The sequence below is a fragment of the Bos mutus genome, chromosome 1, assembly GCF_027580195.1.
Source record: "Bos mutus isolate GX-2022 chromosome 1, NWIPB_WYAK_1.1, whole genome shotgun sequence".
In the NCBI taxonomy this organism is placed as follows: domain Eukaryota; kingdom Metazoa; phylum Chordata; class Mammalia; order Artiodactyla; family Bovidae; genus Bos; species Bos mutus.
Window position 1 is genome coordinate 86,164,320 of NC_091617.1, and position 15,324 is coordinate 86,179,643.

At 37.2% G+C, this 15,324-nt stretch overlaps 1 protein-coding gene across 1 annotated transcript in view; it reads left to right on the forward strand.

Moving 5' to 3' along the window:
• The first annotated feature begins 9,084 nt into the window (after positions 1-9,084).
• The window catches only part of PEX5L (peroxisomal biogenesis factor 5 like), a 220,784-nt gene continuing 214,544 nt past the window's right edge, over positions 9,085-15,324 (forward strand). Inside the window, exons 1-2 of the mRNA XM_005892512.3 lie at positions 9,085-9,102; positions 10,942-11,013. Coding sequence (XP_005892574.2) covers positions 9,085-9,102; positions 10,942-11,013 — 90 coding nt within the window. The remainder of the gene's footprint in view (positions 9,103-10,941; positions 11,014-15,324) is intronic.

The window sequence follows — 15,324 nt, forward strand, 5'->3', positions numbered from 1 at the left end:
TTTGAGAAGCTCCTTCTTATCCCTTACTCATCATCAAACAAGGGAGGTTTTTTAGCTGTTCATTTTTTGAAGATTATTGCTTATCAATCAATTAAGTCATAAGGAATTTCCTGTAAAAATCAGCAAAATACCAGAAATGCCACATGTATTCATATACATTTGTGCTTATTTTTTCCAGCAATGGATGTTGTGTTTGCTGAAAATATCAGGAGTGATCCACTACATATTACTATTTCTGTGATTACTGTCATGTAACTGTATTGACTGAATCTACCACCCCTAGTGATAAAAGGGTGATCTTGCATTAACATGAAGCAACCCTTGTCCTAAATGAATACAATTTTGTCTGAACAAACTCATCAAGTACTTGAACACCTAACATTGTCATACACTCTACCTTGTATTTTCTCAAATTAAAAATAAAAAATGCCTCATGACTCAAATCTATAGTTTCCAGCCATCAAACTCCTTTTTACTTGAGCCCAGGAATCATAGGATATTTGCTCTCAGGTGATTGGTGACAATACTTTATATAAATAAAGCTATTTAAACTTTGCCTTTCGTTATAAGCCACTTTATTTTGCCCTAGTTATGAAGCAAGGTATTAATTGATGTTCATCAAAAAATAGTGTGTTTGATTGGCTACATATCCTCTGAACTCTGCTGTTTTAATCTTGTATCCAATGTCACATGTCCAGTGAATAAATGAGCTGTCTGTTGCCCAGATGTTTCTTGCCCCTGTACATCCTGTGGCTTAGGAGAGCTCCCTCAATAAGTAGTTGCCTGGAAGCTCCATGACAAAGACACCCAGACCTGCCCACAATTTAGGGATTTCCATGTCTTACCTAAAATGTTGTCATCAATGAATTCATAAGCCATTGCAGAAATGAGATGAATGAAAGAAGCCATCAGGACACTGATGGATAAATAACAAGAACTATGGTGTCGGGTTAGAATTCCTGAGGTTATCAAGGCCACAGAGGAGAGCCCAGAGATGAAAGTAATGGGCTGTACCGCCAGGCAATGTCACTCTCAAGAATAGGGAAGAGTTATTCTAAGATGTCATGACTATGTGTAGATCCAGATGAAAGGGGAAAAAAAAAAAAAAAACCACCTCATGTTATTTTAGCCATAATAAAAAAACTGGTTATCAATGAGTCACATAAATACAGCTTAATGGTAAACAGCCTTCTGCACAGATCTGGTGACTGAGGCACAGACTTCAGGTTGACTCTTGTCAGAAACAAATTTTTCTTGAGCAATGTCAAAGCATCAAAGCAATGTGTGAGTTTAGAGATGGTATGAAAATAGAGACATTATTATATTTACTTGGCAAACAGAGTGCTTACAGAAGCAGCTAGCTTTTCTTTCCTTTTTATTAAAGTACAATGATTGCTGTTTTCTTTCACAAGGACATAAAATCATCATGTCCAGCCCAGTTGTTGTAAAGGAATCAGCAGCAGGTGTGTGGTGCCAGGTGCTCCAACTGCCCATGAAAAGGCAAAGGAGCCACTGGAGAGGCCAGTGACAAGCACACCTGTGTTTGAGATGGGAGTAACACACGCCTAGACCCCCATCTGGTAGGGCCAATGCCTATAGCAATATGAAGTCATGTCAATAGGGATCAGAAGCAGGGCATAGGTGAATAGTTTTAGTTTTAGATTATTTCTTATTTTTCTCAAGTATGGAGTACATAAGTTACCCTTTTATTAGTTTTTTTTGGGGGGGGGGATGAGACTTTTTATGTGATAGAAGTATTTATTTCCATTTGAGGATCCAAAATGATGATGTTGGTTCTCTCAGGCCCTTACCTGTCTTACATCAACAAGCACTCCCTGCTGTTTGAGTGATGACAGATAAAATTGCCAAATGGGAGTGGTTTTAGTTTGATCTTGCCTTGGAAACAGCACCAGTGCCACATAATGCTGAGAAATCTAGTAGACTGAAATATATGTATGTATTATTATTGTCTTTAGCAGGCAGGAAACGAGTTTTATGGCTTTGTCATTGCATGCTATACCACTGCATTTACAGCTTCAAGAGCCTAGTCTAGAGAAAATATGGAAATGATTTTTATAGAGACAAGAGCCTTTCAGATGAAAGAACTGGACTCAAAATTTTCCATTAAGACGGACATCATTTTTCGTTTTTTTGGTTTCTCTTTTTGAATGTGATTTTCTTTGGTTTTGGAAGGGAGGGAGGGTTAAGAGGAGTGTCTTTATTGTCCTCAAAGTAATGTGGAACACTGCTGAATCCGACATGACTGAAATTTTCAAGTTTAGTTTTTGTTTATGCCTACTTATTCTCATTAAACCACCCTAGTACTGGACTGTTCCCAGGAGCATATGTAACTCCTCTGAGAAATCATTAGCCGTCCTAGCCCTGCCTGAGTCTTCCTACTTTTGTTGGATGTACCAGAGGTAAATACTTAACACACAGTCCAGAGTAAAGTAAAGATATTTGCAGGGTATGATCAAAGGGTATGAAATTGAGGACATGATGATTAATATCAACTGGAACTGCCTATCACACCCTGGATTTGTTTCAAAATATTGAGTTGTTTGATCACTTGCTTTTGACTGAGAACTGTAAAAATCCCAGCACTTTGATCAGAAATCCTCTTCCCTAATCCTAGTAATATGTCCTGTCACTAGCACATAATGCTAGAAATGTAGTTCACTGATTTGCTTTTCAAATGAAAGTAATGATTTGCTGTAGGGTAACAAATCCTAAACTTTTAGTGTTCTTATTTTGGAAGCTTACTAAACCAATGATTTTGCTTTTCTGAGGTTTAAAATTAAATAAACCTTGGAGGAAAGAATCTGTAAAAATGTGATTATATGTACTACATGTACTATACTTTCCCAATTAGACTTAGCCTTAAAATCAGCAGACAGATGAACAGATATCCAAAAACAAGTATAATAAAATGTAGTGGTGAAATCTAGCTAGTAAGTATATAGATGCTCACCATAAAATTCTTTTGACTTTGCTGTATGTTTGATTTTTTAATAAAATTTGATAAAATATTGGAAAAGATATGTAAGAAGGTGTATGTCTAATACTGAACTTGTGTTTTGGAGAAAATGGCATTGTACAATGACATATGATTGAGTGATCTTAATGAATATTTCTGTTGAATTCTCTTACAACCTAGGGTTGAATTCTCATCTTTGAAAAACTTGGAAAATATAAAAATAATTTTAAGAAGCTTTAACACTCTTCAGGTTATTCTTTTATAGACCAAAAGCCACTCTAAAGATAGAAAAGGCAGCATTAAGGAGGGACCTCAAAGCCAACGGTGAAAATTATATTGTGTATCACTGCCATTTTATTGTTCAGCTAGTAAGTAACTGGCGGAGAAGGCAGTGGCACCCCACTCCAGTACTCTTGCCTGGAAAATCCCATGGACGGAGGAGCCTGGTGGGCTACAGTCCATGGGGTCGCTAAGAGTCGGACATGACTGAGCGACTTCACTTTCACTTTTCACTTTCATGCATTGGAGAAGGAAATAGCAACCCACTCCAGTGTTCTTGCCTTGAGAATCCCAGGGACAGGGGAGCCTGGTGGGCTGCCATCTATGGGGTTGCACCGGGTCGGACACAACTGAAGCGACTGAGCAGCAGCAGCAGTAAGTAACTGGAGTACCTATTTTCCCAAATAGACTTAGCCTAAAATCAAAAAATTACTAAATATCTGGCCATATGCTTATGGTTTAAAACATGGTTTAAAATGCATCAACATATTTGTTGTGCTTACATTTCTTTTTTCACTCAGCAATATACCTTTAGAACTGAGTTTGATTACCATATGTTATGTTTGCTCACGCCTGGCCCAAAACTAAAAAATTGCACCCTGTGGCTCTTTTTTTGCCATAACATCACAGTTGGTGGGGGAAGAACACAACTGTGAATGTCTTTTTTTTTTTTTTAAGAAAAAAATAGTTTTTGAAAAATGCCAAGTGTAAGCCCTTCTGTAAATGATTCTCTGTAATGATGACATTTTCTCTTCAGAAGGTTTATTTCCTCCATATGAAAGAAAAATAAAAGATCTACAGATTGTCTTTTTAATTGGTAAGGTGGTGACTTTCTATTTAAAAGGTCTGTCTCAGCTTATGTCCTAAATGGAGAAACTCTCAAGCTTTTAGTCCAAGTCTTTGGGGCGAAGTTCCTTCTCCCTCATTCTCTGTTTTTTCCATTCGTTATTTCTTTGTATCCACAGCAGCAGTGTTGGTAGGTGTGCTAACACTGGATCTTTTTTTTTTAAACGAAAAGACATGGGGCCAAAATGATATCCAAAAAAACTGTCATAAGGTGAAGTGAAAAGGAAAGGGGCATATTAAATGCAATAAACAAAACAATCCACTTCACCATCCATCCCACCACACTTGCCACAAGGGACAGAAGTAATAACTGTAGCATGAATCTCTACATTTTAAAAAACTAGCATTTATTCTTCCAGAAATGTAGTAAAGGAAAGGTAAAGCCCCAACCTGGTCGCTTTTCTGCAATGTAGACTTTATTTATTTATTTATTTATTTATTTATTTGGTGTGGTTTTTTATTGCAATATTTTATCAGATAAGTAGGTAAGATTTCATGACAGGGATGGACAGCATTTTACCACTTAAGCCCAGGGACAGTCAGAGAAAACCGTGCAAGCCAATGGTGCCTGGATCCCCAGCCTCCCCTTTGGGAAGTGTTTTTCTTTTTTTTTATTTTATTTTATTTTATTATTTTTTTAATTTAATTTTATTTTTAACTTTACAATATTGTATTGGTTTTGCCATATATCAAAATGAATCCGCCACAGGTATACATGTGTTCCCCATCCTGAACCCTCCTCCCTCCTCCCTCCCCCATACCATCCCTCTGGGTCGTCCCAGTACACCAGCCCCAAGCATCCAGTATCGTGCATCGAACCTGCAATGTAGACTTTAAATGAGTCTTTTCTATGGCAATTTTATGGATCTCTCAAGTAATCACATTTTTTGTTTTCTTTTTTATTATTGTTATAAAAGAAAATCATTCTTATTTCAAGAAGAACTCCCAAGTATAAAGAGAAAACACAGATCATGTGTAATTCTGTCACCCAGAGAGCAAGACTCTTAATATTTGAAATATATGTCTAGATTTTTCTTCTGTAAATATATATCACATAATTATAATTTTAAAAGAAACAGGCACTTTTTTTCCTCTCCAAAAGCACTTTGTTCTTCCTTTCATGCTTCATGAGTTATTCCCCTTCACCCTCTGGAATCTACATTTTCATTCTCATTACTGCTGTTTCTTGAACTATGAACATACTCAATAGCTTTACACAAGGGAAGGAGGGAAAACTGTAACTTTCCCAGTATTCTTGCCCTGTATTTTTTGTCTTTGCACTAGCATTCTTGCTCTCTCTATTTCTCTCTCTTTCTCTCTTTAAAGCTATAACTTAAGGACATAAGATCTACCACCTTAACAAATATGTCCCTCTTTCCCTTTTCATTCGAGCTTGCTAAGAGAAAATAACTCCCCTCTCACCATTACCACCAATGTATTCATTAATTTACTTTAATCTTGGTTCCATCATCACTAATTCTTCTTTTCCTAACAGCCTTGATGACTTCCAAAATGCCAAATACAGTGAAAGTATGCAGTTTGCCTCCTTCTTTAACCTTCCATCAGCATTTGACACCATCTACAACTCTATGTCCTTTGACTGCATTGAGTTTCTCCTCCTACACCTATGCCCACTCCTGTTCCACTTCCCTTCATTGGGTTCTTCTCTTTGGCCCATTCTTTAAATGTAACGATTCTCCAGGATGCCAGCCTTAGTCCTCATCTCTTCCGTCTCCACATTTTCCTTTTTAATGAGCTCGACCTCTCTGACAACTTTAATTATCTCTATCAATCCATATGTCTTGTCCTTATCTCTCTTCTAAAAATATAGACCCATATATCCAACTGGACAACTGGATCTTTCCACTTGGATGAACTTTCCAAAGGCATTACAAACTCAGCAAGTATCTTCTTAGCACAGCATCTCCTTTCCCAATCCTCCCCTCTCTCATTGATCCTCTTTTCAGCTGCTGGCAATACCATTTAATAGCTATAATAATGTAAATAACAGCAAAGATATTTCTGAAAATACATGATCATGATACAGACCTGATCACTGAAAGAAGTAATATTTGCATTTATTTTGACATCTATAGTCAATCATATATTGCGTTTGGGACTAATTAATGCAATTATAGGATTTCCCTTGTAGTTCAGTTGGTAAAGAATCTGCCTTCAATGCAGGATACCCGGGTTCAATTCCTGGATTGGGAAGATCCTCTCGAGAAGGAAACAGCAACCCCCTCCAGTATTCTTGCCTGGAGAATCCCATGGACAGAGGATCCTGGCAGGCTACAGTCTATGGGGCTGCAAGAGTTGGACACTGCTTAGTGACTAAACCACCTCATACAATTAACTCTAAAAAAGGACTGCTATAGAATTTAATAATTAAGAGTCCATTGGTGACTGTCAAGAACGCAATTACAGTAAATTGCACCCTGATTGTGATTGGCTTAGAAGTGAAGAGAAAGGAAGGTGGCATCACTGACTCAATGGACATGAGTTTGAGTAAACTCCGGGAGTTGGTGATGGACAGGGAGGCCTGGTGTGCTGCAGTCCATAGGATCACAGAGTCGGACACTACTGAGCGACTGAACTAAACTGATGGCTAGTGAGCACAGACCACTCTTTCAAGTTTGATGATAAAGAGATAAGAGAGATTGAATGAATGCCTTTAGGGGAAAAGCAGAAGGAAGTCATCTTTTAGGACAGGAGAAAAGTGAGCAATTTTGTAGGCTGCAGGAAGGAAGGTGGTAGAGAAGAAGGGATTGAAGATAGGAAAAATAAGATAGGAATTGAATACTGACAACCACGAAGAAAAGAGTAGGATGGTCTTTGTTTCTTTTGTGTATATTATATATTTTTCATTAACATTTGCTTTAGTAAATATCAGGTCTACTGTTTATCACATTGAATAGTATTGAATAAGAAACAGTAATAAAATTTTTTGAAATATTTATATGCAAACCTTTATACTTGTTTTCATATCTATAGTTAGGCAAAAATTATAATTGAAGCTAGTTGGCACAATTAATTAAATCATATATTCCTTTCCCTTTCAAAATTTCCCTTGTATATTCCATTCCTAGTGAATATGATAAATTCTTTTAATTCAACCCATACACAACTGGAAGTTTTCAGTTAAAACTCTCACTTTTTCATAAACTCTTATAAGTCTTCTTTTAAAAAGAACATTGAGTGCTTCGTTTTCCAGGTCTCTATCCCATTAGACTTTATTATTGCTTTGTTACTTACTTGCAAAATTTTCTTCTATAATAGACATTCTGTATCCATGGCCATGTATGATTTTCCTATACATTTTCCAAGTTTTATGGTTTATTTAGTTCAAGTGAATATACCCACCTTTCTGTTTCATTTTTGTGGAGGTAGATAGGGTTAAAGAGAGATGGAACATTTACAGAGAGGAAAGATGATCAGGCTCAATGTTCCTAAGAAAACAGCAACTCTGATCCAGTGATATTAAAAAAAAATCATCAGTACTAAAAATATAACTAGATAGTTCTCCTTCCAGTTATTCAGAAAGGGTTCATAACAGTGTGGGGAGGAGAGGAGATACTGTATTTGGAGTGTCAGAATTGGACACTTATCCTGAGCTGAAAGCTTCTCACAGAGTGGGAGACGTTTTCAGCAATTTTTCTCTTTCCTCACTTCTCCCACCTCGAGGTCCTCACCATGTTAACTTCACTGCACTGATGCTCCCTCCTCAGCTGCATGTAGAGGGGCAGTGCACAAAATCTGCTCTCAGCAGGTAGCATGCTCTCAGGCTGAGGTGGACAGGGGCCTAACCTCACTGCCTCAGGGGCAATCCTCAGCTGCAGTGGCTGCAGGGAGGTGGGAGGAGCACAGGAAATGATTCCCTTCTGGCTTCTCCTCCCCCAGAAGCCCCGCCTCCTCATGCTAGGCCAGTGGGGAGGTTAGCTTTCTTTCTCCTTCTAGGTCAGTCCTCTGACCAGTGTGAAGGGCCACGCAGGAGCTATGGAGTTGCTTTCTTGTGCTTGACCAAGTGCATAGATAGAAGACAGGGATTCCCGGCTGGGAGGAGGGAGGAGAGCAGAAGATCCCTGGCTGGGCTGGCTGATCTCAGCAGTCCAAGTGGGAAGCTGAGAGCTTGAAAGAGGATTATACTCGCACTAGGAATAAGCAGTAAGTGAGCGAATAGCCATGATGGCTTAGAAAAGGCTTAATCCCCATGGGGTTATGGGGTGAGCTAGAAAATATTGCTTAACTCTAGAGTAAAACTGGAAAGCTTCTGTGTACAGTTGTCTGCTGTTTGGAGACTAGGAGCTTAAGTACAAACCCAGATGCCTCCTCCCACTCTTGGAAAATGCCAACTTCTGTTTACAGTAGTTGGGAATATAATCTCCTTCCCTGATCTAGCCTCTTTCTGGGGAAATTTAGTACTAAACCAGATAAGGAGTTGTGATTAAACTGGAGAAGTAGAATCTGTACTGGCAGGAAGGGCAATCTTGAATTATGTTCTGTGAATGCCAACATTGTTATATATATATATATTAGTAGTGATTTACTAATCACAAGAGAGTCTAGGGTGGGGCATTGAAAACTTTTTTGACAGAGAAGCTGAGTAGTCCATATGCATGAGATGAAATACAAAAATTTGTATAATTAATAATAGATGGAGGGGTTTTTTGAGCATTAAACTAGAACAGCAGTCAGGGAACATGGCAGTACTTGGATAAACATTAGCTAGAAAAAGAAGAAATTTTAGTTTCAATGATTTCACAATGTTTACAAAGTCAAAACAATGATCCGGGGATACTTCGGTTAGTGTGGCGCATTATATATACTATTGCTGGGCAAGATCTGTGGTTCTCTGGTCAGCAAGCTCTGGCAATGAAGCCACTGCGGCTGGTGCAAAGAATTCTGGGATGTCTGACAGTGAAATGGATGCAAAGGCACATATTCCATCTCTACTTAATGTCCTTCTGTCCAGAAATCGGGTCATGCAAATGAGCTACTTGGTACGTATATAGATCAATATTCAGTAAAGGCATTTCTAAATGATTTGCATTAGAGGGTCTCTGGACAATATCTTATGGTGACCAGTGGACTAAAAGGATACGAAAGCAAAGTGATAGGAAGTCAGTTTGATTGAAACCAACCTTGTTCTTTTTGTTTTCCATCAGTCTTGAAATGGAACCTCAAATGAGGACAAGAATAATAATAGAAATACTGTGGCCATCTGTTCTGTTCTAAGTGGCTAAACTCATTAATATATGAATGAGAATTCAGATTTTATTTATGCATCCTAGTACTTGAATATTCAGGAAATCTCTATCAGGGGAAAAAAACACAACAATAGGAGGTATGTTTGTTGGAGGGGTGAGGGAGTGGGGAAGTGTGGAAATCTGCTTTTGAAATGTTATAGGAGAAAAAACAGACAAGAATTATGTCCCATAATGTAAAGAAGACTTTTGTCATGTTTGCTGAAGAATGTAATTCTTCCCGATAAGACGAGGATCCTAATGTGGCACAGTGGATGGAAACATAAGAAATATTTATAATTCCCTTAATTCTAGTTGATATAGTTAATACTGAGCAGGATTTTGTTTTTGTTTTTTTTAAGATAGCAATCTTGGATTACAGCTAATTAGGTAGTGAATTTTCTTTTCTTTTTGTTACTGGTCCTCTGCAAGGTACTAATAATTTCTGAAATTATGAAGAAGTAACTGTCATTCCTGGTATTTCCTTTAACCCTTGCACTGGGAGAAAGGGGGGAAAATAAGACTCAGACATATTATCTCTCTCCTGTAACACAACAGTAAAATTGTTGGCATGATCTGTGTTGTTTTCTAACTTTATAACTTTTGCTATGGGGAAAGACAGATGGAGGAAAAAATGCCAATAAAGAATATTTTTTTTAATGGTCTGTACTCTTCCAACTTTTTAAGCTATCTAATTTTGAAAATTTTCTTATTTACCTTTTAAAAATTATTTCTGAGTTGTCTCTTCCAATATTAGTTTTCATCAGATTTATAGGCAAATACAGAAAATCTGGGGCTTCCCTGGTAGCTCACCTGGTAAAGAATCAGCCTGCATTGCAGGAGACCCTGGTTCGATTCCTGGGTTGGGAAGATCCCCTGGTGAAGGGATAGGCTACCCACTCCAGTATTCTTGGGCTTCCCTGGTGGCTCAGATGGTAAAGAATCTGCCTCCAATGCAGAAGACCTGGGTTCCATCCCTGGGTTGGGAAGATCCCCAGGAGGAGGGCATGGCAAACCACTCCAGTATTTTCTTGCCTGGAGAATCCCCATGGACAGAGGAGCCTAGTGCTACAGTGCATGGTGTTGCAGAGTCAGATACAGCTAAGCAACTAAGCAACTAAACATGGCACAGCACATAGAAAATCTGAAGATTCATTAACTGAGTGGTGTTATACTTGCTTATTCTTAAAAATATATGAAGAATTAAAAGCAAACATTTAGTACCTGAAGTCTTAAGCATAATATGATCACTAAATGCAGCTTCACTGTTTAAGAAAAATGCCCTAGGACTCTAAGGAATGTATTATTTATCTTGAATTATTAAAGAATATTTTCTGAAACTATAGAATTGAAAAAGAAGCATAACAATATTCAGAAAAGGATTAAAGGTATAATTTGGATGGGAGAGGCTAAGCAGAAGCCAACAATTTAATAAAAATATTTGCTACTGTCCATGAGAGGTTGGCATAAAGAATGATGTATTGTGACTAGTGAACAAGGTTAAGTAAAGACTTTTATCTTAAAAAGTATTAAGTAGGAATTAACATTATTAACGGAAAGAAACTAAATGATCATTTAAAATTATTCTTTCACAAGAAAAGTAAAGAAAAAGGATATGGAAAACTAAGCAGTGACGAAGACCTGGAAATAATTGTTGATCAAAAGCAGGTAAGTGAATGCTTACATACATTTTCTACTGTTGCGTTGTAGATTTTTGACAACTGTGAGCCCTTTGACCTTTCAGCTCTGCCCTGGCAGCTTTATTAGCCTGACTAACTGAGCCCTGCATAAGACAGATTTTGAGAGCAGCTAGGCCTCTCTGTCTAAGGCCTCTGATGCACTGACTTCTGCATAATGTCAACATGTATGTCCTGTTTGTAAGAATGAAGAAAAATAAAACAGAGCAAAATAAGAGAATGTTTGGAAATTGAAAACCCTACTTGAAAAAATGAATCAGTACAACAATGATAATTTGGTTTGGAAAAAATATTTAAACAAGAACCAGAATGTATCTTATTTTGAAAATGAGAAATGCTACTATAGTGTAAAACAATTATAATTTAGGAGGAGGGGGATAAAAGACTTTCAAAAACTGAGTTTAAAACATATTGCCCAGTTTACTTTCACAGATTGTCTGCAGTAAATTTAGAGAGTTCAAATTTCAAAACAAACCAAAAAAGAAGCTAGTTAATAGTCGTTAAAAGTGCTTGTAATTTGAGAAACATCTAGCTTGTATTTTATATAGGCCCATAAGGTGAAATGAAAACTGTTTAATAGGCCATAAACAGTGGCATACCAGGTAATGGAAGGTATCCAGCTCGTGTCACGGAATTGGCATTAGCCCTTAACGTCTTTGTTAATTATCAAGGAGACAAGAGAACTGCACATCTATTTCATGTGTAAGTGGCTGTGATTCTGATGATTTTGACATAAGTTCAGGTAGGGATAGAGAAATAATTCAGAGATCTGAATAGATGAAGCTATTAGAATGAAGGCAGTCAGCAAGTTACAGAACGCCAAGTTGAATTTGGACAATTTCCTAATCATGCCATTTGTTTTGCATCATGGTGATTGCATTAAAGGGGCCATTGTGTCTGTTTCTGAATAAAAGGGAAAATGACCATCAGAAGAGAGCAACCAGAAACAATTGACTTACAGACTGGCCTGTTCAGCCTGGAGTAATTGTGATTACTGAAGTAGTATTCCAGGGAAAACTGGTCAAAGCATCTCCCCAGGAGGTGTAGATTATGTCCATACTAGAGGGTTCACTCAAACTACAGTCAGGTTTTTCTTGCCTTGTCTTCACTCTGCTGCTCCTGAGTAAACCAGGGTGGAAGAATGTTGGATTCGGCCCTGTGTTTCTGCTTAGTGCCGAACTGTCAGTTCAGTTAATAAGTGGGACCGGAGGCTGAGTGCTCTGCTGGACTATTAGCCATCATTTTAACTATGTCAGATTAATTTCTTTGGGTGTGTGATCTCTATTTCCCATATATCCTGCCCTATAGACTGGTATTCTGATGGAAGGACTGAACCTCCCTGGCAAATGTAAAAAAGGTAAAATGCAATTGAGTATGAGAATTCATATACCTATACATATCTCTATTAAAATGAAAAGTTTTATTTTATTTCTCTCTTAATCATGAAGAAGTTAAATTCCCATTCTTTTTACAGTTCTTTAGTATTGTTCTACTTGCCAGAGCTGCTTTTCTTTCTTTTCTTCATTTTTTCCTAAAGCTTATATTTAAGTGAATTCGGGGATTCAGAAAAGAGAATTGTTGTTTTTCACAAATTTATATTGTTGTGCCTAAACACATTTTGTTAACTGTTAAAGAGTCTTTTAAAAAATAGAGCCTACTCTCCTGCTTCTTCAGAAAATAACACTTTTCTTACCTGGATCAAAAGAGGGAGGATTCGGTTTCTCTGTCACTGTTGACTCTAGTTCTCATATTTCCTCTGGTGCCACTGGACAAGCTGGCACCAGTTGGCAGTAACCCAGCTTTGCTGAGTCATTCATGTCAAAACTTGTTTTAAAAGATGAGTAATTATGAATATGAGTTGGCTTTGGTGTTTGCTGTTGGCAGTAAAAAGTAGTCCCTCCTTTTGGGGACGGTTTATTTGGTGTTGATGTAATGAGTAAATCCTAGGTAGAAACAATGACAGCATTGACAACCTCAAAGTAAAATATTTGGGAAAACACTCTAATTAGTCTTTATAACACTATTAAAAATTCATCCTGAATTTAAGAGATCAATATTAAAAGTGCATGTGTGTTTGTGAGTGGATGTGTGTGGAATAGTTTTTTTTAATATTGCTTCATCTCATAGTTATTATACATATTTCAGCAGGGGAGGAGGAATCTTTATGTTCAATTTAGTCTTCCTGTGTCTTTTCAGAAACATGGTAGAAATTTGCTAGTCAGTCTTCATATAGTTACAAAATTATCTCAGTAAATGGTGCCAAAAGAAAATCTAAAGAAGATAAATAAAATAGTTGGAGTGTTGTGATGGTTGGAAGTCCAGTAAGCTCATTAAAACTGTCATTCAGAAGCTGTCGCTCTACAAACGCTGTGTAAGCTATATGCTATTTTATCAGTCATGTGATTTGTAAGTCTTATACTTCCACTGAAAGCCCACAGTTTTGCTTATGTAAGCACATTAATAACAAGCAGCATAGAGTATGAGGATTTTATTCACTCTGGCTGCCCACATTCAAGGGGGTAAAAGGTGATTTCTTTGTTATTTCTCTATAAGAAAAAGTAATTTTGGAAATGTGTAAGTTTTATTCTTAAAAGGTAATATTGTGCTTTTCTCTTTGTGAAATTTTAGTGGCAAGATTTATTTGAGATATGTAGGAAAATGTTCCAGAGAATTCTTAGGTTAGTGTTGATGTCCTAAAGTAATAAGAGGTGCCACATAATATGTAATTACACACAGTTCTATAGTCATTTAAATGTAAATGGATCACATTGGCATTGAAGTCCATATTCTTTTCCAGAAATCCCCGGTTTTCAAACTCCAAGCCTAGGAAAGTAATCAAAGGAAGCATTGGATAAAAATCTTTATACCTCTAAAAGCCAGACATTTGATATAAAACTATTTCATTATATGTATAATTATATAACATATATAATATACATATGTACATTTACATATAATTAATAGAATTAGTTCTATATTTGGCTTTCTAGGATAAATGTTAAAAGAAATTTTATGTATGTATTTTGGTTATTTTTATTATTTATTAAAATATTCTCTCCTGATTGGATGAGGATGCCTCTTGTTTAGGAATAGATCTCATGTACAGGTGAATTTCCTTTGAAGTTACTGAGATGTCAGGGGTCAGTGTGGAGGAGTAGATTGTCAAGTGCCATGAGTAAGTGATTAAAAACATTAGCCACTTTGAATAAATAGTAAATTAAAGTACTATTTTAATTAGAATAGAGCCAGTTTAATTCAAGGTTTGTGATATGCTGACCAAGATAACTTTTTTTTCTAAAGTGTTTCCAAATTCCAAGCAAACATACAGGAAGTAATGAAGGCTAACACAAAATTATAGAATATTGTCATTGTAAAGAGGATACATTTGTAGGTTCAAGCATTTCAAAATAGTTTTAACAGTATGCCATAGATGATTGTAGGACTCAGAGTTGCAGCTGCATATCCTTCAGTGCAATAAGGCAGGGAAATGTCAAATGTCAACCTGTAACAAAGGTGTACACTATCAGAACCACCGTTCTCAAATTTAGCAGCCTCAGAATCCCCTTGAGGGCTTCTCAGGAATTGCTCAGTCCCACCCAGCCCCTAGAATTTCTGATTCTGTAGGTCAGGTCCAAGTAGGGCCCAACAACTTGCTTTTCTAAATCCTCAGTTCTCACTGCTGATCCTAGACCTTATTTTGAGAATATGTGGTCAAAGGAAACAACTCTTATAGTTCTGAAGAGAAAAAACATATGTATCACTTGTGATAAATCTGACATTCTTCACCTGGGAGTTACCTGGAAACCTAAAAACTAGAATTCATAGATATCCAATGTAATGATGATAAAAACAAGAAAACCACAGCCATTTACAACTAAAAGTGCTCAAAGATTCAGGTTTGCATCTGACTGAATTCCACTTAGTAGCCTTGTGGTAGCCTTGTGATTTGAGGTATTTCCATATTTGTAAAATAATACTCTGCTCTTCCCACCTCTTAGAGTTTCTCTAAGAAAATGAGTTTGTAAAAGTACTTTGTAAACTATAAACCTGTTCAGTTCAGTTCATTCAGTCGCGTCCGACTCTTTGCGACCCCATGAACCGCAGTACATCAGGCCTCCCTGTCCATCACCAACTCCTGGAGTCCACCCAAACCCATGTCCATTGTGTCGGTGATGCCATTCAACCATCTCATCCTCTGTCATCCCCTTCTCCTCCTGCCATCAGTCTTTCCTAGCATCAGGGTCTTCCCAAATGAGTCAGCTCTCTGCATCAGGTGGCCATA